The sequence below is a fragment of the Manis javanica genome, chromosome 5 (assembly GCF_040802235.1).
Source record: "Manis javanica isolate MJ-LG chromosome 5, MJ_LKY, whole genome shotgun sequence".
Classification (NCBI taxonomy): domain Eukaryota; kingdom Metazoa; phylum Chordata; class Mammalia; order Pholidota; family Manidae; genus Manis; species Manis javanica.
In genome coordinates, this window is record NC_133160.1 from 137,748,618 (window position 1) to 137,773,295 (window position 24,678).

General features: G+C 36.9%; 1 protein-coding gene across 3 annotated transcripts in view; it reads left to right on the forward strand.

Annotated features, from left to right (window-relative positions):
- Window positions 1–24,678, forward strand: part of KCTD8 (potassium channel tetramerization domain containing 8) — a 250,550-nt gene that overhangs the window by 203,664 nt on the left and 22,208 nt on the right. Inside the window, exon 2 of one of the 3 annotated variants that reach the window (XM_037003063.2) lies at window positions 19,261–19,286. The exons of the other annotated variants lie outside the window; for them this stretch is intronic. Within the exon in view, the coding sequence (XP_036858958.1) occupies window positions 19,261–19,280 (20 nt within the window). The 3' untranslated portion in view covers window positions 19,281–19,286. The remainder of the gene's footprint in view (window positions 1–19,260; window positions 19,287–24,678) is intronic. 3 annotated transcript variants of the gene reach the window in all.

Genomic DNA, 24,678 nt, shown 5'->3' on the forward strand with positions numbered 1-24,678 from the left:
CACTATCATGACAAATATTTAATAATAAAATGATGCATTTTCTAGGGCTGTCAAAACAAATGACTACAACTGGGTAGCTTGATACAACATAAATTTATTGTTTCATATGTCTGAAGACTAAATCTGAAATCAAGAACTCATGCTCTCTCTGACATTCTGGGTAGAATCCTCCCATGCCTCTGCCCGGCTTCTCGTTGTGACCTTCTATCCTTGGCATTCCTTAACTTGCAACTGCATAACTCCAGTCTTTGTCTTCATCTTCATATGATGTTCTTCCATCTCTGTATGTGTACCCAAATTTCCCCCATCTTACAAAGATACCAGTCATTTGATTAGGGCTCACCTTAATCTAATATGACCACATCTTAACCCTATTTACAAATAAGATCACATTCAATGTATTGGTGGTTAAGACTTGAATGTATTTTTTTGGTGTACACAATTCATCCCAGAACATAAAGCAACTAAAAATTATCATTTGTAGTTGTTTTTGCTTCATGTTAATCATTTCTGCTTGCTTAAAATGATCAAAATTTAGCTTGCAATATTTCGAAAAATTTGTCCAGATAAATTAATTATGAGTTTTGTGGATTGAGCATAAAACCAGAAATGATATTGAAATGTATAATATTATAATATTATTCATCAAGGATATTTTATGATTTGTTTGCTTTATGATACTTTTTTTGCTGTTGTTGTTATCATTAATCTACAATTACATGAAGAACATTATGTTTACTAGGCTCTCCCCTGCACCAAGCCCCCCCCACAAACTCCATTACAGTCACTGTGCATCAATGTAGTAAGATGTTGTAGAATCACTACTTGTCTTCTCTGTGTTCCACAGCCCCCCCCTTTCCCCCACCCACCACATTATACATGCTAATCATAATACCCCCTTTCTTCTTCCCTGCCCTGGTCCCTCCCTACCCTTCCATTCCCCCCAGTCTCTTTCCCTTTGGTAACTGTTAGTCCATTCTTCGGTTCTATGAGTCTGCTGCTGTTTTGTTCCTTCAGTTTTTCCTTTGTTCTTATACTCCACAGATGAGTGAAATCATTTGGTATTTGTCTTTCTCCGCTTGGCTTATTTCACTGAGCATAATACTCTCTAGCTCCATCCATGTTGTTGCAAATGGTAGGATTTGTTTTCTTCTCTTGGCTGAATAATATTCCATTGTGTATATGTAACACCTCTTCTTTATCCATTCATCTACTGATGGGCACTTAGGTTGCTTCCAATTCTTGGCTATTGAAAATAGTGCTATGATAAACATAGGGGTGCATCTGTCTTTTTCAAACTTGAGTGCTGCATTCTTAGTTCCTAGAAGTGGAATTTCCGGGTCATATGGTAAGTCTATTTTGAGCATTTTGAGGAACCTCCATGCTGCTTTCCACAATGGTTGAAGTAATTTACATTCCCACCAGCAGTGTAGGAGGGTTCCCCTTTCTCAACAACCTCACCAACATTTGTTGTTGTTTTTTTTTTGGATCATAGCCATCTTTACTGGTGTGAGGTGATATCTCATTGTGGTTTTAATTTGCATTTCTCTGATAACTAGTGATGTGGAGCATCTTTTCATGTGTCTGTTGGCCATCTGAATTTCTTCTTTGGAGACCTGTCTATTCAGCATCTCTGCCCATTTTTAATTGGATTATTTGCTTTTTGTTTGTTGAGGTGCATGAGCTCTTTATATATTTTGGATGTCAAGCCTTTATTGGATCTGTCATTTATGAATATATTCTCCCATACAGTAGGGTACCTTTTTGTTCTATTGATGGGGTCCTTTGCTGTACAGAAGTTTTTCAGCTTGATGTAGTCCCTGTAGTTCCACTTGCTCATTTTTGCTTTTGGTTTCCTTGCCCAGGGAGATATGTTCATGAAGAAGTCACTAATGTTTATGTCCAAGAGATTTTTGCCTATGTTTTTTCTAAGAGTTTTATGGTTTCATGACTTACATTCAGGTCATTGATCCATTTAAAATTTACTTTTGTATATGGGGTTAAGACAGTGATCCAGTTTCATTCTCTGAAATGTAGCTATCCAGTTTTGCCAGCACCATCTGTTGAAGAGACTGTCATTTCCCTATTGTATGTCCATGGCTCCTTTATCATGTATTAATTGACCATATATGTTTGGGTTAATGTCTGGACTCTCTAATCTGTTCCACTGGTCTGTGGCTCTGTTCTTGTGCCAGTACCAAATTGTCTTGATTACTGTGGCTTTGTAGTAGAGCTTGAAGTTGGGGAGTGAGATCCCTCCCCCACTTTATTCTTCTTTCTCAGGATTGCTTTGGCTATTCAGGGTCTTTGGTGTTTCCATATGAGTTTTTTAACTATTTGTTCCAGTTCATTGAAGAATGTTATTGGTAATTTGATAGGGATTGCATCAAATCTGTATGTTGCTTTGGGCAGGATGGCCATTTTGATGATATTAATTCTTCCTAGCCAACAGCATGGGATGAGTTTCCATGTGTTAGTGTCCTCTTTAATTTCTCTTAAGAGTGTCTTATAGTTTTCAGGGTATAGCTCTTTCACTTCATTGGTTAGGTTTATTCCTAGGTATTTTATTTTTTTGATGCAACTGTGAATGGAATTGTTTTGCCAATTTCTCTTTCTATTGGTTCATTGTTAGAGTATAGGAAAGCCACAGATTTCTGTGTGTTAATTTTGTATCCTGCAACTTTGTTGTATTGTCGGATCAGTTCTACTGGTAGTTTGCAGTGGAGTCTTTAGGGGTTTTTTATGTACAGTATCATGTCATCCACAAATAGTGACAGTATAACTTCTCCTTTACCAATCTGGATTCCTTGTATTTCTTTGTTTTGTCTAATTGCTGTGACTAGGACCTCTGGTATCGTGTTAAATAACAAAGGGCAGAGAGGGCATCCCTGTCTTGTTCCCAATCTTAGCTAAAAAGCTTTCAGCTTCTCGCTATTCAGTATGATGTTAGCTGTGGGTTTATCATATATAGCCTTTATTATGTTGAGGTACTTGCCCTCTATTCCCATTTTGCTGAGAGTTTTTATCATGAATGGATGTGAATTTTGTCGAATGCTTCTTCAGCATCTATGGAAATGATCATGTGTTTTTTGTCCTTCTTTTTGTTTATGTGGCGGATGATGTTGATGGATTTTCGAATGTTGTGCCATCCTTGCATCCCTGGGATGAATCTCACTTGATTGTGGTGTATGATCATTTTGATATATTTTTGAATTTGGTTTGCCAATATTTTATTGAGTATTTTTGCATCTACGTTCATCAGAGATATTGGTCTGTAATTTTCTCTTTTGGTGGGGTCTTTGTCTGGTTTTGGTATTAGGGTGATGTTGGCTTCATAGAATGAGTTTGGGAGTATTCCCTCCTCTTCTATTTTTTGGAAAAATTTAAGGAGAATGGGTATTATGTCTTCTCTGTATGTCTGATAAAATTCCGAGGTAAATCCATCTGGCCCGGAGGATTTGTTCCTGGGTAGTTTTTTGATTACTGCTTCAAATTCTTTGCTCTTAATTGGTTTTATGTTTCTTCCTTGTTCAGTCTTGTAAGGTTGTATTTTTCTAGGAAGTTGTCCATTTCTTCTAGGTTTTCCAGCTTGTTAGCATGTAGGTTTTCATAGTAGTCTTTAATAATTCTTTGTATTTCTGTGGAGTCTGTCATAATTTTTCCATTCTCTTTTCTGATTCTGTTGATGTGTGTTGATTCTCTTTTTCTCTTAATAAGTTTGGCTCGAGGTTTATCTATTTTGTTGGAACCAGCTCTTGGTTTCATTGATTTTTTCTATTGTTTTATTCTTCTCAATTTTCTTTATTTCTTCTCTGATCTTTATTATGTCCCTCCTTCTGCTGACTTTAGTCCTCATTTGTTCTTCTTTTTCCAGTTTTGATAATTGTGATGTTAGACTATTCATTTGGGATTTTTCTTCCTTCTTTAAGTGTGCCTGGATAGCTGTATACTTTCCCCTTAAGACTGCTTTCACTGCGTCCCACAGAAGTTGGGCTTTTTGTTGTTGTTGTCATTTGTTTCCATATATTCCATGATCTCTATTTTAATTTGTTCATTGATCCATTGATTATTTAGGAGCATGTTGTTAAGCCTCCATGTGTTTGTGAGCCTTTTTGTTTTCTTAGTACAATTTATTTTTAGTTTTATACCTTTGTGGTCTGAAAAGTTGGTTGGTAGTATTTCAATCTTTTGGAATTTACTGAGGCTCTTTTTGTGGCCTAGTATGTGGTCTACTCTGAAGAATGTTCCATGTTCACTTGAGAAGAATGTGTATTCTGTTGCTTTTGGATGTAGAGTTCTATAGATGTCTATTAGGCCCATCTGTTCTAGTGTGTTGTTCAGTGCCTCCTTACTTATTTTCTGTCCGGTGGATCTATCCTTTGGAGTGAGTGGAGCGTTGAACGCTCCTAAAATGAATGCATTGCATTCTATTTCCTCCTTTAGTTCTGTTAGTATTTGTTTCACATATGCTGGTGTTCCTGTTTTGGGTGCATATATATTTATAATGGTTATATCCCCTTTTTGGACTGAGCCCTTTACCATTACATAATGTCCTTCTTTATCTCTTGTTACTTTCTTTATTTTGAAGTCTATTTTGTCTGATACTAGTATTGCAACACCTGCTTTTTTTCTCTCTGTTGTTTGCATGAAATATATTTTTCCATCCCTTGACTTTTAGTCTGTGCATGTCTTTGGGTTTGAGGTGAGTTTCTTGTAAGCAACATATAGATGGGTCTTGCTTTTTTATCCATTCTATTACTCTGTGTCTTTTGATTGGTAGATTCAGTCCACTTACATATATGGAGACTATTGAAAGATATGTACTTATTGCCATTGAAGGCTTTAGATTCATGGTTACCAAAGTTTCAAGGTTAGCTTCTTTAGTATCTTACTGTGTAACTTAATTCACTTATTGAGCTGTTATAAACACTGTCTGGTGGTTCTTTATTTCTCTCCCTTCTTATTCCTCCTCCTCCATTCTTTATATGTTGTTTGTTTTATTATGTGCTCTTTTGTGTTTCCTTTAACTGCTTTTGTGGGTAGTTGATTTTATTTTTAGCCTTTAATTAGTATTTCGTTGTTCTGCTTTCTTTGCTGTGATTTTATTTTGTCTGGTGACATCTATTTAGTCTTAGGAGTGCTCCTTTCTAGAGCAGTCCCTCTAAAATACCCTGTAGATGTGGTTTGTGGGTGGCAAATACCCTCAACTTTCACTTGTCTGGGAATTGTTTAATCCCTCCTTCATATTTAAATGATAATCATGCTGGATACAGTATTCTTGGTTCAAGGCCCTTCTGCTTCGTTGCATTAAATATATCATGCCATTTCTTCTGGCCTGTAAGGTTTCTGTTGAGAAGTCTGATGATAGCCAGATGGGTTTTCCTTTGTAGGTGACCTTTTCCCTCTCTCTAGCTGCCTTTAAAACTCTGTCCTTGTCCTTGATCTTTGCCATTTTCATTATTATGTGTCTTGGTGTTGTCCTCTTTGCGTCCCTTCTGTTGGAAGTTCTGTGTACTTCCATGGTCTGATTATTTCCTCCCCTAGTTTGGGGAAGTTTTAAGCAATTATTTCTTCAAAGACACTTTTTATCCCTTTTTCCTCTCTCTTCTTCTTCTGGTACCCCTATAATGTGGATATTGTTCCTTTTGGATTGGTCACACAGTTCTCTTAATATTGTTTCATTCCTGGAGATCATTTTATCTTTCTCTGCATCAGCTTCTATGTGTTCCTGTTCTCTGGTTTCTATTCCATCAATGACCTCTTGCATCTTATCCATTCTGCTTATGAATCCTTCCAGAGATTGTTTCATTTCTATAATCTCCCTCCAGACATCATCCCTTAGCTCTTGCATATTTCTCTACAGCTCCGTCAGCATGGTTATGACATTTATTTTGAATTCTTTTTCAGGAAGATTGGTTAGGTTCATCTCCTTCTCAGGGGTTGACTCTGATTTTGATCTGTATCAAATTCTTCTGCATTTTCATGGCAATAGAACTTTGCAGATGTGGTGCATGTGACATCTGGGAGAACGTCCCTTATTGCTGGTTTGTGGCCTTCCTCTCCTGGGAGAACAGTGACCTCTAGCAGCTTGTGCTGGGCAGCTGCACTCAGATGGGGCTTCTGATTCTTGTCCGGCCACTGTGGAGTTTGGCTCCATGGTTGGTGTGGGCATGGCCCGCCTCAGGCTGCTGCTCCAATATGGCGGAGACACATCAGAGGGAAAACAGCCGGGAGGCTGTTTATCTCTGTGAGGGACATCTGAGCTGTGCTGCTGCCCAGGGGGTTAGGCATCCGGAGTTCCCTGGGATTCCCAGCTGATGGGCTAAGTGTCCCAGGATGCTTCTGTCCAGCTGTGGGGTCACTGACCCTTTAAGACTTTCAAAAAGCACTCGCTATTCTTTGTCCCAGGGGTACCGGCTGTGTGGACCCTCTCACAGGTCTTACTGTCCTGTTTCCCTACTTTCCAGCACCCCATGCACACACTGTGTGTCTGCACTCCAGTGAGGATGGCTAGAGTTGGTTGTTTAGCAGTCCTGGGCTCCCTCTCCCTCCATGCTCCGACTCCTCTCCTCCCGCTGGGGGCTGGGGTGAGGGGTGCTAGGGTCCCGCCAGGCTGCAACTTGTATCTTATCCCCTTCGTGAGGTGCTGGGTTCTCGCAGGTGTGGATGTAGTCTGGCTATTGTCCTGTGTCTTCTGGTCTCTCTTTTAGGAAGAGTTGTATTTGTTGTATTTTTAAAAATATATATGGTTTTGGGAGAAGATTTCCACTGCTCTACTCACACCACTATCTTGACTCTGCCTTCTCCTTTATAATACTTTTGAAGAGGCTGAAGAGAACTTATGTTAGACTTCTGGATGGGTGATAAGGATGGATCAAGAAAGCGAGAGCCATAACCTACAACATGAGACACTGAACTACAGCACTGTGAATAAAGGATGAATAAATTGCTTGTCTAGGTACACTTAGGGAAACCCACTTCCAATATTATGAAAGTCAGTGAACATAGGATTCTGGTTATAGTTTTATGAAGCAGAAAATAATTCCATAACCATTATTTAGCTCAGAATATGACTTTGTGTTGTGCATTTATAAATTTTTTTCACTAAACACACTGACCCAGGAAGAGTGGAAGATGGGGCAGGAGGAAGCAATGTTGAGAAGGGCTTTGATGTCACAACAGTAACCAAATACAGATATTATCACTTTCCATGTTTCTTACATTTTGAAACCAGTTCAGATGGCCCTTGTACACTTCCATGTCTGTGCTTATGTTTCAATGTTTACACTAGTGTTGTTCTTCTAAACAATGAAATTTCCCTGCAGATGAAAATTTTCCTGCAGATGAAAATTTTCCTTTTAAATTCAAACAGTGTCTGTGCTCCTCTAGTCCCATCTTTAATTTTGCGTAAAGGATCATAATCCCTGAGACTTGTTATTCCAATAGACTGTTTCATTTTTCTTTAGGGATCATAAAGATTCCTGGGAAAATGAAATTTGGGGTGATTAGACCTGATATATCTATGAATTAAAAAGTCACTAGCTAATAAGGATAAAAAAACTAAATTGTGAAACTGCAAGGTATACATACTGATAATCTTTATAACATGAAGAACTCTTTATATTGTCATAAACTGGGTTAGAATTGGTACTCGGAAAAATACAAGAGCAGAGGCAGTTTTCATAAATATACATTTCCTCTTCTGAACTATTTTCTTTATTTAATCTCTGTGTAAAAACTATTCCTTTTGGCTAAGTGAATGTTAGCAGTTGCCTCTTACTGTACTTCACCATATTATCAGTATTTGTGTATATTTTTAAACCACTAATAAGATAGGACACTGCACAGGGTACCTGCTTCTGATTCTATATTTTAAGAAAGGCATCAGTTTGGCCAGAAACTCTGCTCTTTCACATCTGTGGAGTTTTTCCTTTCAGAAATAGACAGATTCATATCAGATCACTAGTTTCCTAAAGCCCCTTTTTGTATTATCTAATTCAGGATTCATTAAATCTCTGTATAAATTTAATGAAGCATTACTAATTGGGAAGGTAACCAGATCCTCAAAACAGACCCTGGCTAAATTTCGTGATCAGTTCTATGCAGCACTTTCTGTTACTTCTCTAAGAACTCTGAATTAAGTATTTAACTTTTCACCTCCTAATTCAATATCTTAATCAGAATGCATAAATGTTAAATTTAAGTGTCCTAAGCTTTCCATCAAAATTGACAAGTGTTTCAATATAAAAAATTATAACCTGTTTAAAAGAATATCAGGGTGGAGCCAAGATAGCGGCATGAGTAAGACAGTGGGAATCTCCTCCCAAAAACATATATTTTTGAAAATAAAACAAATACAACTAATCCTAAAAGAAAGACCAGAAGACACAGGACAACAGCCAGACTACATCCACACCTGCGAGAACTCAGTGCCTGGTGGAAGGGGTAAGATATAAGCCCCTGCCCAGCGGGACCAGAGCACCCCTCACCCAAGCTCCCAGCGGGAGGAGAGGAGTCGGAGTAAGGAGGGAGAGGGAACCCAGGACAGCTAAACACCCAGCCCTACCATCCGCACCAGAGCACAGACACAGAGCATGCGTGGAGTGCTGGAAACTAAGGAAACAGGACAGCAAGACCAGTGAGTGGGTCCCGAAGCTGGCGCCCTGTGACAAAGGAAAGCAAGTCCTTTTTGAAAGTCTTAAAGGGACAGGGATGCCACAGCTGGACGGAAGCATCCTGGGTCACAGTCCAGCAGCTGAAAATTCCAGGGAACACCAGGTACACTAACCCCCTGGGCAACAGCTCTGAGATCCCTCACAAAGGTAAACAGCCAAATAGACCCCCATCCATTACCCCTCCAGGGCCCCACCATAGCAGAGAAGCAGCCTGAGGCTGGCTACGCCCACAGCAAGGGAGCTTCCTCCATACCGGTAGGACAAGATACAGAGACACAGTCTACACGCAATTGCCCAACACAAGCCACTAGGGGTCGCAGATGTCCCAGTAAAGAAAGGCTAGGAGCCAAGTGGAAATAGTCTTGACTCTCCCAGCTGACAGTCAATAGCACACCACTGCACCTATCAACATGAAAAGGCAAAAAAATTTGATCCAGACAAGACTGACCCAGACAGCTTCAACATCTTCTACATCTTCCCCTGAGAAGGAACCTGGGGAGATAGATTTAACCAATCTTCCTGAAAAAGAATTCAAAACAAAAGTCATAACCATGCTGATGGACTTGCAGAGAAATATGCAAGAACTAAGGAGGGAGAATACAGAAATAAAACAAGCTCTGGAAGGACGTCAAAACAGAATGAACGACATGCAAGAGACCATTAATGGACTAGAAAACAGAGAACAGGAATGCAGAGAAGCTGATGCAGAGAGAGATAAAAGGATCTCCAGGAATGAAAGAATTTTAAGAGAACTAAGTGACCAAATGAAACGGAACAATATCCGCATTATATGGGTACCAGAAGAAGAAGAGAGAGAAAAAGGGATAGAAAGTGTCTTTGAAGAAATAATTGCTGAAAACTTCCCCAAACGAGAGGAGGAAATGGCCTCTCAGACCACAGACGTACACAGAACTCCCATGACAAGGGATCCAAGGAGGGCAACACCAAGACACATAATAATTAAAATGGCAAAGATCAAAGACAAGGACAAAGTATTAAAGGCAGCCAGAGAGAAAAAAAAAGGTCACTTACAAAAGAAAACCCATCAGGCTATCATCAGACTTCTCAACATAAACCCTACAGGCCAGAAGAGAATGGTATGATATATTTAATGCAATGAAACAGAAGGACCTCGAACCAAGACTACTGTATCCAGCACGATTATCATTTAAATATGAAGGAGGGATTAAACAATTCCCAGACAAGCAAAAGTTGAAGGAATTTGCCTCCCACAAACCACCTCTACAGGGCATCTTAAAGGGACTGTTGTAGATGGGAACACTCCTAAAAAGAGCACAGAACAAAACACCCAACACATGAAGAAGGGAGGAGGAGGAGTAAAAAGGGAGAGGAATAAAGAATCATCAGACTGTGTTTATAATAGCTCAATAAGCAAGTTAAGTTAGACAGTAAGATAGAAAAGAAGCTAACCTTGAACCTTTGGTAAGTATAAACCTAAAGCCTGCAATGGCAATAAGCCAATACCTTTCAATAATCACCCTAAATGTAAATGGACTGAATGCACCAATCAAAAGACACAGAGTAATAGAATGGAAAAAAAGCAAGACCCATCCATATGCTGCTTACAAGAAACTCACCTCAAACCCAAAGACATGCACAGACTAAAAGTCAAGGGATGGAAAAAGATCTTTCACGGAAACAATAGAGAGAAAAAAGCAGATGTTGCAAAACTAGTATCAGACAAAATAGACTTCAAAATAAAGAAAGTAACAAAAGATAAAGAAGGACATTACATAATGATAAAGGGCTCAGTCCAACAAGAGAATATAACCATTACAAATATATATGCAACCAATAGAGAAGCACCAACATATGTGAAACAAATACTAATGGAATTAAAGGAGGAAATAGAATGCAATGCATTCATTCTGGGAGACTTCAACACACCACTCACCCCAAAGGACAGATCCACCAGACAGAAAATAAGTAAGGACATGGAGGCACTGAACAACACACTAGAACAGAAGGACCTAATAGACATCTACAGAACTCTACATCCAAAAGCAACAGGATACACATTCTTCTCAAGTGCACATGGAACATTCTCCAGAATAGAACACATACTAGGCCACAAAAAGAGCCTCAGTAAATTCCAGAAGATTGAAATACTACCAACCAACTTTTCAGACCACAGAGGAATTAAACTAGAAGTAAACTGTACAAAGAAAGCAAAAAGGCTCACAAACACATGGAGGCTTAACAACACGCTCCTAAATAATCAATGGATCAATGACCAAATCAAAATGGAGATTCAGCAATATATGGGAACAAACAACAACAACAACACAAAGCCCCAAGTACTGTGGGATACAGCAAAAGCAGTCTTAAGAGGAAAGTTTACAGTAATCCAGGCATATTTAAAGAAGGAAGAACAATCCCAAATGAATGGTCTAATGTCACAGTTATCAAAATTGGAAAAAGAAGAACAAAAGAGGCCTAAGGTCAGCAGAAGGAGGGACATAATAAAGATCAGAGAATAAATAAATAAACTTGAGAAGAATAAAACAATAGCAAAAATCAATGAAACCAAGAGCTGATTCTTTGAGAAATTAAACAAAATAGATAAGCCTCTAGCCAAACTTATTAAGAGAAAAAGAGAGTCAACACAAATCAACAGAATCAGAAACCAGAAAGGAAAAATCACGATGGACCCCACAGAAACACAAAGAATTATCAGAGAGTACTATGAAAACCTCTATGCTAACAAGCTGGGAAACCTAGGAGAAATAGACAACTTCTTAGAAAAATACAACCTTCCAAGACTGACCCAGAAAGAAACAGAAAATCTAAACAGACCAATTACCAGCAACGAAATTGAAGCGGTGATCAAAAAACTACTAAAGAACAAAACCCCCGGGCCAGACGGATTTACCTCAGAATTTTATCAGATATATAGAGAAGACATAATGCCCATTCTCCTTAAAGTTTTCCAAAGTAGAAGAGGAGGGAATACTCCCAATCTCATTCTATGAAGCCAACATCACCCTAATACCAAAACCAGGCAAACACCCCACCAAAAAAAAAAACTACAGACCAATATCCCTGATGAATGTAGACGCAAAAATAGTCAACAAAATATTAGCAAACTGAATTCAAAAATACATCAAGAGGATTGTACACCATGACCAAGTGGGATTCATCCCAGGGATGCAAGGATGGTACAACATTCGAAAATCCATCAACATCATCCACCACATCAACAAAAAGAAAGACAAAAACCACATGATCATCTCCATAGATGCTGAAAAAGCTTTTGACAAAATTCAACATCCATTCATGATAAAAACTCTCAACAAAATGCATATAGAGGGCAAGTACCTCAACATAATAAAGGCCATCTATGATAAACCCAAAGCCAACATCATACTGAACAGCGAGAAGCTGAAAGCTTTTCCACTGTGATCAGGAACAAGACACTGATGCCCACTATCCCCACTGTTATTCAACATAGTACTGGAGGTCCTAGCCACGGCAATCAGACAAAACAAAGAAATACAAGGAATCCAGATAGATAAAGAAGAAGTTAAACTGTCACTATTTGCAGATTACATGATTTTATACATAAAAACCCTAAAGACTCCACTCCAAAACTACTAGAGCTAATACCGGAATTCAGTAAAGTTGCAGGATACAAAATTAACACACAGAAATCTGTGACTTTCCTATACACTAACAATAAACTAATAGAAATAGAAATCAGGAAGACAATCCCATTCACAAAAGCATCAAAAAAAATAAAATATCGAGGAATAAACCTAACCAAGGAAGTGAAAGACCTATTCCCTGAAAACTATAAGACACTCTTAAGAGAAATTAAAGAGGACACTAACAAATGGAAACTCATCCCATGCTCTTGGCTTGGAAGAATTAATATTGTCAAAATGGCCATCCTGCCCAAAGCAATATACAGATTCGTTGCAATACCTATCAAATTACCAACAGCTTTCTTCAATGAACTGGAACAAATAGTTAAAAAATTCATATGGAAACACCAAAGACCCTGAATAGCTAAAGCAATCCTGAGAAGGAAGAATAAAGTGGGGGGGATCTCACTCCCCAACTTCAAGCTCTACTACAAAGCCACAGTAATCAAGAAAATTTGGTACTGGCACAAGAACAGAGCCACAGACCAATGAACAGAATACAGACTCCAAACATTAACCCAAACATATATGGTCAACTAATATTTGATAAAGGGGCCATGGACATACAATGGGGAAATGACAGTGTCTTCAACAGATGGTGCTGGTAAAACTGGACAGCTACATGTAAGAGAATGAAACTGGATCACTGTCTAACCCCATGCACAAAAGTAAATTAGAAATGAATCAAAGACTTGAATGTAAGTCATGAAACCATAAAACTCTAAGAAAAAAACATAGGCAAAAATCTCTTAGACATAAACATAAGTGACCTCTTCTTGAATATATCTGCCTGGGCAAGGGAAACAAATGCAAAAATGAACAAATGGGACTATATCAAGCTGAAAAGCTTCTGTGCAGCAAAAGACACCATCAATAGAACAAAAAGGTATCCTACAGTATGGGAGAATATATTCGAAAATGACAGATCCAATAAAGGCTTGACATCCAAAATATATAAAGAGCTCATGCACCTCAACAAACAAAAAGCAAATAATCCAATTAAAAAATGGGCAGACGAGCTGAAGAGAGTTCTCTAAAGAAGAAATTCAGATGGCCAACAGGCACATGAAAAGATGCTCCACATCGCTTGTCATCAGAGAAATGCAAATTAAAACCACAATGAGATATCACCTCACACCAGTAAGGATGGCTACCATCCAAAAGACAAACAACAACAAATGTTGGCAAGGTTGTTGAGAAAGGGGAACCCTCCTACACTGCTGGTGGGAATGTAAATTAGTTCAACCATTGTGGAAAGCAGTATGGAAATACCATTTGACCCAGGAATTCCACTTCTAGGAACTAAGAATGCAGCACTCCAGTTTGAAAAAGACAGATGCACCCCTACGTTTATCGCTGCACTATTTACAATAGCCAAGATATGGAAGCAATCTAAATGTCCATCAGTAGATGAAAGGATAAAGAAGATGTGGTACATATACACAATGGAATTTTACTCAGCCATAAGAAAAAAACATATCCTACCATTCACAACAACATGGATGGAGTTAGAGGGTATTATGCTCAGTGAAATAAGCCAGGCGGAGAAAGACAAGTACCAAATGATCTGACTCATATGTGGAGTATACAAACAAAAGAAAACTGAAGGAACAAAACAGCAGCAGAAGCACAGAACCCAAGAATGGACTAATAGTTACCAAAGGAAAAGGGACTGGGGAGGACGGGTGGGAAGGGAGGGATAAAGGCGGGAAGAAAAGAAAGGGGCATTATGATTAGCATGTATAGTGTTGGGGGGGCATGGGGAGGGCTGTGCAACACAGAGAAGACAAGTAGTGATTTTACAGCATGTTACTATGTTGATGTACACAGTGACTGTGAACGGGGATGTGGGGGGGACTTGGTGAAGGGGGGAGCCTAGTAAACATGATGTCCTTCATGTAATTGTAGATTAATGATACGAAAATAAAATAATAAAATAAAATAAAAATAAAAGAATATCACTAAAATGTAAAGAAGTCTATTATTTTATATACATTTTATTTAAAATTCAATTACCACTCACCAATATTTAATTGAAACAGAAACTTAAAAATAATCCTTAATTTTCTTCCTGGGTTATGATCTTTTATTAGTTTATTTGATAGGTAGTTTGCTATAGATTCAACTTCATACAGGTAAAATACTAAGCTGTATATTATTGCTTATAATACTATGTGTACAAGTCATTAGAATGCATTTTTCCCTTTTAAACAGAATTAAAAAGACCTTTGATGTGGAGAAGATGGCATTTCTGTACACTTGAGACAGTGCCTCAAGTAGCAAGACAGGAGAAACAGGGCAGAGAAAGTAGAAGGGAAAAAGTTTACATGGATCATATTGAGTCATAAACAATCAGTGAACAGTGTTGGTGCTTAGAATTCACTTGATATTTAAGTGATAATGGGGCAAAGGTGTAACGGCAGTTTGTTGCCTGACCTCGGGGATTTTCCAGTCCAGATCTGGAGACAAATTTGATAGACATTAAAAATAAAAGAACTATACAAATGAGTGCAAACAAAGTGATGATGAAGTGGATAGTTCATATCATGCATACTTTGAATTCAAAGCTGCTGATAATAATGGATCTCATCCATCAGAGTCAGTTGTAATACTGTAGCAAATGGAAGAAATTTTGCAATTAGAATTACAAATCATAAGTTACAACCACTTTTTTACCTGTATTGCTTTAGAAAAATTGCATAATCTTTCTGACTTTTAGTTCCCTTATCTGTAAGATGGCCTAAAATTCTTTTTTACCATAGTAAAACCTGCTAGATATTTTAAAGAATAATCCTTCTTCAAGTAGATCATAGATAAACTGCCATAAATAATATTTGAAGATTCTAGGGCTTCCAGGGAAATCCCCAATGGTCAAAAAAAGAAGATGAGAAGCAGGAGAAAATGGAGTAGAGAATTTGAGTAGTATCTGTAAGCCAGATATAGGCAAGACCTATGTGGCCGGCAAACCCCAAAAGGGAACTGAGATAGCCAAATAGGAAGACCAAGCCTGCGTTAGCACAGGCAGAGAAGACGACCTGATAGTCTGCATGAGTCAAGGGCTATGAAAGGGAGGAATATCAATTTGGTGGCAACCTTGACCCAAGTAGAAGGAAACTCAAATCCTCTTTGCAAGGAAGTATTCTAAATCTAAGTCCTAACGATTCTCGTACATTAATCTAAACCCAATACAAAGCCATAATAAGAAATAACCAGCTTATAAATATGAGACATTGTAAGTGAAAATTGATATAAAAAAGCAGATTTAATGCATAAATACTTCATATTGTGTAATTATCAAATTCAGAGGGTACAATAAATATGCACAAATATTTAAGGAGTAATTATAGAGTTCAATTTAAAATAAAAAATCATAAAGGAACAAGAAATTACCGAAAACTGTCTGGCAAAGAACAAAATATAACAAAGAACAAAGTGGAATGCTTAGAAATAAAATTAGGACAAAATAGAACTTAGAAATCAAAGTAGGACTTGTGGAAATCAAAAACATTGGCAAAAAAGAATCAAGATATGAGTTATCTATAGCAATGTAGGCACAGATAAAGGGAGGATCATAAACCCAGAGAACAGATTGATGGTTCCCATGGTGGGGGAAGAATGGATGAAATAGGTGAAGGGCAAAAAATTTCGTGAAAATGTTTGATATCTGGGTGATGGTTACGTAAGTATATGTACATGTCAAAACTCATCAAGTGTACACTAAGATTTGTGCATTTTATTGTATGTACTTCAATATAAAAATTTTAAAAATAAAATTTTTTTAAATATACATTATCAATAAACTGAAAAAATATTTTAATTTAAAAATAACTTTCAAAACTGAAGATAGAACTAGAAAAATGACCCACCAATGCAGTTTTTAGGAAAAATGGTGATAGAAATCATGAAAGAGCTTAGAAGACATGGAACATGCAACATTTTCTTTTTTAACCTGTAAGGAATATAAAAATTATTCTTACCTTGAAGGCCATAGAAGAACAGAACACAGGCCATGAGCTATTTCCCAGCCTCTGCTAAAAGAATTTAGATACAAAAAGAAAGGATCACCTAAATGACAGCAGAGTTCTCTACATGGAAATCAGAAAACATTGGACAAGTATCTTTAAATTACTAAGATAAAATTATAGTCCACTTAGAAGTATCAGCAAAGTTATATTTTTGGACAAAAAAATATTTAAAAAATGGAAAAGCAAAAGCAGAAAACTTACTATCAACAAATCCTTAAAATATTCTACAAAGAAATATTTCAAGAAGAAAGAAAACACTCTAGTAGAAAAGCTGAGGAGCATAAAAATTAGTTACAAAAAAATGATGTATTTTCCAAATATAATAATGATAATATCTAATTTGTAGGATTACAAAAATTTTTAAAAAATAAAGCAGAATTCAATACTGGCCAACAATAACATATAAGTAGAGAAGGTTGTAGTCATAGTTCAAATATTCTAGTTTCTTGTTTTATTCAAGAGGGTGGCCAAAATATTGGTTAAGATTAGGCTTGAAGTCTAAATATATTAAGTATTAATATTTTTATTAATACCCACAAAAGAATAAAAACAGAATTTATAAATAAAATTAGCTGAGGGGAAAATATGAAACCAGAATAAAAGTATAGTTAAATTTCAGTCAGTAAGAAGGGAAAAGGAAAAGAAAGAGTGAATCAAAAGGAAAGTGAGACTAAAGGAAAGTTAAAAAGCAAGATGTTAATACTCCAAAATATACATGGACTGAAATTTCCAGCTAAATTTCATAGATTTTTCAGATGACATTTAAAATAATCCAACAAAACAATGTTTATAAGTCATATCTAAAATATGAGGAAATATAAATTTTGAAAGTAAAAGAATGGAAAACAATATCCCAGGTCAAGTATCATTAAAAGAAAGCCATGAATTTTTTTAAATTAAAAGAGCTGTGAACTTTATTTTGAGATATTGTACATTTACAAGCAAGAATAGTGCAAAAGGGTCCTGTGCACACTTCACTCTGTTTCTTTCAATGATAGCATCTTTCATAGCTACAGTTAAATAGCACAACTGGGAAATTAACATTGACAAAATACATTCAGATATCACTGGTTTTATGCGCACTAACTTTTTTGTACATATTTCTATGCAAGTTCACATGTGTAGACTTGTGTAACCACCAGCACAATCAAGATACAGGACTAGTCCTGCCCCACAAATATCCCCCTCATGCTGTCTTTTGCTAGCCAAACTCTAACCCCTCATTTCTAACCCCTGACAACCACCAATCTATTCTCTGTCTCTGTAATTTCCTAATTTTTAGAATGTTATATAAATGTAATAACAAATGAATTTTTAGGGCAATAAATATATTAGGTAAAACCAGGACACTATAAAATTATAAAAATTCAAATTGATCAAATAGGAAGGTATAAATATTATAATTCTATAATAATAGACTACAAATGTTAACTGTGACAAACAGCACAAAAATATAAATATCATGGGGAATTTTATAGTTTACTAACATACTGGGGCATTTTTATTTCCTCTTTAAATTATGTGTAAGTCAAACAGACCAAAAGAATTAATGAGCAAAGAAAAGTGAGAAAGTGATGTTTCATTATCATACAAAGTTGAATAGTTCCTGCTCGTGATATACTCTACAGAACGTGTGCATGTGTGTATCAGGAGACATTAGAATATTCACAAAAGTGCTTTTCATAACAGCAAAAAACTAGGAAACTGTCCCAGTGTCCACTGATGGAAGAACAGATATATGTAATGGCATAGTATATAGCTGTGAAAATAAATAAACTGCAGCAACATGGATAGCATAAAGAAATCTTAGAAATATATTGTTGGATAGAAAAAGACTAATAAAGTATGACAGCATACTGTTCAGAAAGTTCAAATACAAGAAAAACCAAAGCAAATGTATGTGTGTGTGTGTGTGTGTGTGTGTTAAAGTATTCTAAAATAATTTTTTTAAAAAGAGTAAGTTAATAAAGAAATAAAGATAATAGCTATCTTTGAAATACACAGGGGAATGACATCAGAGAGAAGCCACAGGTTCTTCCTATACTACTAGTCAGCTTTCATTTTTTGAAATCAAGTTTGGTGGTGTGATCAGTTATTTGCTTTATTATATTTATCACCTAACACATATTACATGTTACATGTGTTTTTGTATGTATGCAATAGTATGCAATAATTTTTTTAAATAAACAAAATAAGCCTAATAATATTCCCATTATAGATATTTTAAAGAGATTTTAGGAATATATAGACCTAGTAAAAGGAGAGATACCTTTGTCAAAACCACAATGAACACATTTCTACCTCTAGATCACTGGTGAGCTTCATTTCTGCTACAGTCCCAACTGGCCTGCATGCTGAATTCTGCCGTCGCTTACGCTGGCAGTGACAATGATTCTGTGCGCCTCGGGAGAGCAAGCTCTCCTCCTCTCTTGTAACTTGAAGTGGGAACTCTCCTAGGAACTGAACTGCCTAGTATCTGGCTATATGCCCCAGCCTCCAAGCACATCTTAAAAAGGAAAAGAGTGGTCCCCCTCCTTCCTTAAAAAAGAAAAGACTGTGCTATCTGCATTCCCACAGGAGATTGATTTGATGCTCTCCTTCTAGCATTTGCTTGTCTGATTTAACTGAAATCATATCTGTGTGGGGTATTTTAGGGTGGAGCTGCAGGGTTTATAAATTTTTTTATTATGTGATTTGATTATCCAAATGAATTAATAGAGAGGTACTATTAATAGGTTATTACTATTACAATAATAAGGTAATAGCAGTAAAAGAACCACTCATTTTTATAAAAACTGTTTTATAATTTCCGTATATATATATAATCATTTGATAAAACTTGTTTCCTGGGTGTTTTGTAAAAGCATATTCAAGATACCTTCTTCTTACTTTCAGAACAAAACTGCTGTGACTGATAGGGGGTAAGTAAATAAAATAAAGAAAAATGCTTTAACATTTTTCATTGCCTCAGAAACACCCAGAGCATGTGGGAAGACGCGTTACTGTGATCACCTGACTTCCTAAAACTCTTATTTTACCTGTGGTAAGAACAAATAACATGAGATCTACCCTCTTAACAATGTTTAAAGTGTACAGTATAGATTGTGAACTACAATCGCAGCGCTGCACAGCCGATCTCTAGTGCTTCACCATATAGATTCATCTTTCATAACTGAAACTTTATACTCAAGGAACAGCAACTCCCCATTGCCCAGGCCTAGAGAATTCAGCTTCGCTGAGGACGCTTTCACATTTTATAAGACAGGAGGGAAACACTTCCAGGGAAAAACTGTGAAGCAAAGCTAAGAGATAACTGCCACCTGATGAATTGTTGGAATATTTACACAATGCTCAGAAAAATGTCCGTGTTAGGCATTCAAATAGAGAGATATCAAACTGAGCTCAGAGACGTTAATATGCCTCTGGTCTGTTTCAGCACTGCTTTTAATTATACCATTCCTCCATTCCAGAGCTTGCAGCAGCTCCCATCTCTGGAGTTATGTAGGTAGAACTTCATAAGCTGTGGTCTCTGTAGCGTGGTTCTTCAAAGCCATCCAACTTCACGTGTGCCCTGCCCAATCTGTGCAGGATCCTTGAAGGGTCTGTGCTCAAACATTTACTTGTATTTTTTGTTTTTTCATTCATGATTTTATGTTTTTATTTTATTTATGGTAAAAGAAGTAGAATGGAGATCCTTTGTTCTGAAGTCTGTAAAATAAAATGTTTACTGGCCTGAAGAGTGAATTCAAAGAGATGGACATGATATTTGAACCTGGTATTCCCTAGTGGTATCTTGCCTTTGAACAGGAATTCCAAATCTCATATACTTTTATTAAGTTCTCTGGCCCTCTTTCCTCTGTTTTTCATTGCAAGAGAAGCCATTGTAAAGCAAGCCCTGCTGTGTATGCATAATAAAAGCCCTTCAGAAAAAAAAACATTTTAACAGATCATTTAATTTATTGCTTGTAAGGGGGTAAAAATCCAAGATTCCAGAACAAACGCATTTTTATTCTTTTTGTTTCAATTTTTCTATTAGGATACTTAAACAGAAAGTATATGCCATTTCTAAAATAACAAAGCCTCAAATAAAATCCACATGTAAGGAAATTGAATGCCTCTTAATAAGCAAACAAACAAAACCCTTCCCATATTGCCTAGAGATTTAGATAGTGGATTAAGGATGGACCTTCAACTGGTTTGTAATTTTCTCTGCCCTGATATCCATCATCAACTAAGAGCTGACAACACTATAGAAATAAACATATCCTCCCTAATCCCAGTGTATCATGTCGTCTTTGCTTTACTCAGTAGTTGCAGTATGCATAAGTGGGGGAGATTCCAACTGAGTTTTATGAGGAAATGAATGGAAGGGCAGGACAATATATCAGTGAGAGCTGAGAGGCACATGGCTTCAATCACTGCAGCCAATTATTCCATTCCTAAACAAGATCTTTTTCTTTTAGGGTGAAAAATTTGCATACATTGTACTTTTGGAGCACACCAAATTTCTCATTAGGGATTATTTTACAGTTTTTGATATGCTTGGTAATTCTATGTTGTGGCCTGATATGATGACCCTAATTAGGGAGTGCTTCATTTCATGGAAACAGTGGTAAGAGGTGAAAGTGCAGATTCAAAGGCTACTCATTAAGATGCATTCTGGTGGTGGTGTTGCTCTCTGGAGGTCCCTGGGGCCATGCTCCCAGGTAATCAGTTCCCCTGCTAGCTGGTCTTTCACAATGCAGGGAACACAGGGGCAAATTCAAGAGGTGACACCAATTGATACTGACTCAGTAAAACTGTTGTAAAAATAATTACCAGTAGCGCCTTTGGTTAAATACTGAATGCAATTACTGTATCACAATTATGGTAATGATCAGAAACTGTTTCCACAGAGAAAATAAATGAATAGTACAGAGATAATTGCTGGGGTAATTGAGAAATTTTTCTTTTCTAAGAAAGTTAAGTGGAACAGCTTCATAAAGGCTATATTCACCTTTTATACTCAAAGAGTAAAACTCTGTAATGGACACAGGATTTCTTAGCCTGTTCCCTGGGACTTTTTCAATACTTACCTCTTACGTTCCGTAACGAGTTCTGATGCCACCAGATAGGTCAGGTGTGATCACCTCAGCCTGCTTTTTGTATCTTTGATTCTCACCCCTGTTTACACTGCCTGTGTTTATACTGCTAGCATCTCAGCAGCAAGCCATTCTCCATACTTGGTGCACCTATTAAAACTCCTCAGGCAAAGCAACTTCATCTTCCAGCATTTCCCAGCCTACCTGTAGAGAATAGTGGTTTTATCCACCATAAAAGGAGTTTTTAATATTTATGTTCAGTGCTCTATGTAACAGTTGACATTAATGACATGTGCTAGTAGGTTTTTACACATTCTACAGAATTAAGGAGATACATGTTTGCTTAAAAACATTAAAATTACATGTTGGACACACACAGTTCTTGAGAACACAATTTTATATTCCAGTAATGTAGGTCAGAAGAGATAGATGTGTGAGGACTTTTTAATCAGGACAGGAATCAGGAGGACAGAAGGTAGAGGTGGGTTATGACTTATAACAGGGTGGTCCAGTTCACACTAACTGAAACAATATTGACCAAATACATGAAAGAGTTTGGGTAACATGATGTACCATTCATATCAGATTTCACCATTTACATTGCATTTAAACATTTAATCAGTTAATTAGTTAAAAGTACTCACTGAAGATGAATGGATAAAGAAGATGTGGTACATATACACAATGGAATACTATTCAGCAATAAAAAGGAAACAAATGCTACCATTTGCAACAGCATGGATGGAGCTAGAGGGTATTATGCTCAGTGAAATAAGCCAGGTGGAGATAGACAAGTACCAAATTATTTCCATCATTTGTGGAGTATAACAACGAAGCAAAATTGAAGGAAAAAAATAGCAGCAGACTCACAGACTCCAAGAAGGGACTAGTGGTTACCAAAGGGGAGGCATGGTGGAGGGTGGGTGGGGAGGGAGGGAGAAGGGAATTGAGTGGTATCATGATTGGTGCACATGGTGTGTGTGGGGTCACAGGAAAGACAGTGTAGCTCAGAGTAGGCAAATAGGGACTCTGTGGCAGTTTACTACACTGATGGACAGTGACTGCAATGGGGTATGGGGAGGAATGTAATAATAAGGGCGAATGTAATAACCACATTGTTTTTCTTGTGAAACCTTCATAAAAGTGTATATCAATGATATCTTAATAAAAGAAATTAAAAAATAAAAGTACTTACTGAGTGCTACTGAGTGCAAGGCAAAATACCTTTGTAAAAGACACATTTTTTCAATATATTTTTATTGAAATATAGTTGCTATACAATATTATATTGGTTTAAAGTACACAACATAGTGACTCAACAGTTACGTATATTATCAAATCCTCACCCCAACGAATATAGTTACTACCTGTCAAAAAAGATGTTACAGAACTTTTGACTATATTTTCTATGCTGTGCTTTTATGCCATGTCTAATTTATACATGATTGAGATTTTGTGCTTCCTTATCCCCTTCACTTACTTCACCCCATCTCAACCCCACCCAATCTCTCCCCAAAGTTACCACCAGTCACTTCTCAGTGTCATCAGTCTGTCACTGTTTTGTTCATTTTGTTTTGTTTTATTTTTATATTCCACGTATGAGTGAAATCATATGCTATTTGTCTTTCTCCACCTGGCTTATTTCACTGAGCATAATGACCTCTGAGTCCATCCATGTTGTTGCAAATGGCAGGATTTCTTTCCTTTTTATGAATGAATAATATTCCATTGTGTATATGTACCACTTCTTCTTTGTCCATTCAGCTATTTATGGACACTTTGGTTGTTTCCATATCTTGGCTACTGTAAATAATGCTGCAATAAAGATAGGAGTGAATATGTTTTTTTGAATCAGAGATTTTGTTTTCTTCAGGTAAATTCCCAGAAAAGGAATTACTAGATCTAATGGTATTTCTATTTTCATTTTTTTGATTAAGCTCCATACTGCTTTCCACAGTGGCTGCACCAATTGACATTCCCACCAACAGTGTAGGAGGGCTCCCTTTTCTCTACATCCTCACCAACACTTGTTATTTCTTGTCTTTTGGATAGTGGCCATTCTAACTGGTGTGAGGTGATATCTCACTGTGGTCTTAATTTGTTTTTCCCTGATGATTAGCAATGTGGAGCATCTTTTCATGTGCCTGTTGGCCATCTGTATTTGTTCTTCGGAGAAATGCCTGTTCAGGTCCTCTGCCCATATTTTAATCAAGTTATTTGTTTTTTTGGTGTTGAGTCATATGAGTTCTTTGTATATTTTTACCCCTTATTGAATAAATAGTTTACAAATATATTTTCCCATATTGTAGGTTACCTTTCTGTTTTGTTGATGGTGTCCTTTGCTGTACAGAAGCTTTTTAGTTTGATGTAGTCTTGTTTATTTTTGCTTTTGTTTCCTTTGTCTGGGGAGATGTGCCCAGTAAAAAATTACTCATGTTTATTTTATTTTTGCCTATGTTTTCTTCTGTGAGTTTTATGGTTTCATGTCTTATATTTAGGTAAAAGACACATTTTAATATCTGTTTTATATACAAGGAATCAATTTATGGAGAGATCATTCAATCTGCTCAAGTTTACACGGCTGAAGAACTGACATCACATATTATAATCAAATACTCTGGTAACTCCAAGTATCAGATTTTTCATCTGATACTTGGGCACAAATATATTATTTCAAAAAGTTGTAAAGTATAAATCTTAGAAAAGGACCTGAAAAATAGTAAAAGTTCATTTTGAATTATTATTTTTATATTGTAACTCTTAAAATAATAATAATGCAAAGCTAACATGTGAAAAATTCTTTACTTACATAGCATATCTCATGTAAACTTACAACAACCTTTTGCAGGTGGTAAAACACTGACTGTAGGAAGATGTTCAAGTAAGTTCCCTAAGGTCACCTCCAGCCAAGAAGTGGCTAAGCCTGAGCTTGTACCCAGGCCTGTCTGTCTTCAAAGCCTGGTCTTGTACAAGGCAACAATTCCAAACATATTTCTGTCTCAGTTAGAAGCTTCTAGTCTGATTGGGGATTAAGAGACTCATGTGAGTTTAAATGAGATGATCTGGGAGAGGCCTCTGGCCCCTGCAGCAAGGAGAACAGTCAGCAGGTCTGACCATGGGCTACTTTGCTGTAGTGCTGGGGGCACTGGGTAGCCAGCTCTCCCTCCTTTTCAGCCACTCACAGGAGGCCCTAGACAGAGGCAGCAATAACCAGTATTTAATATGGAACAAT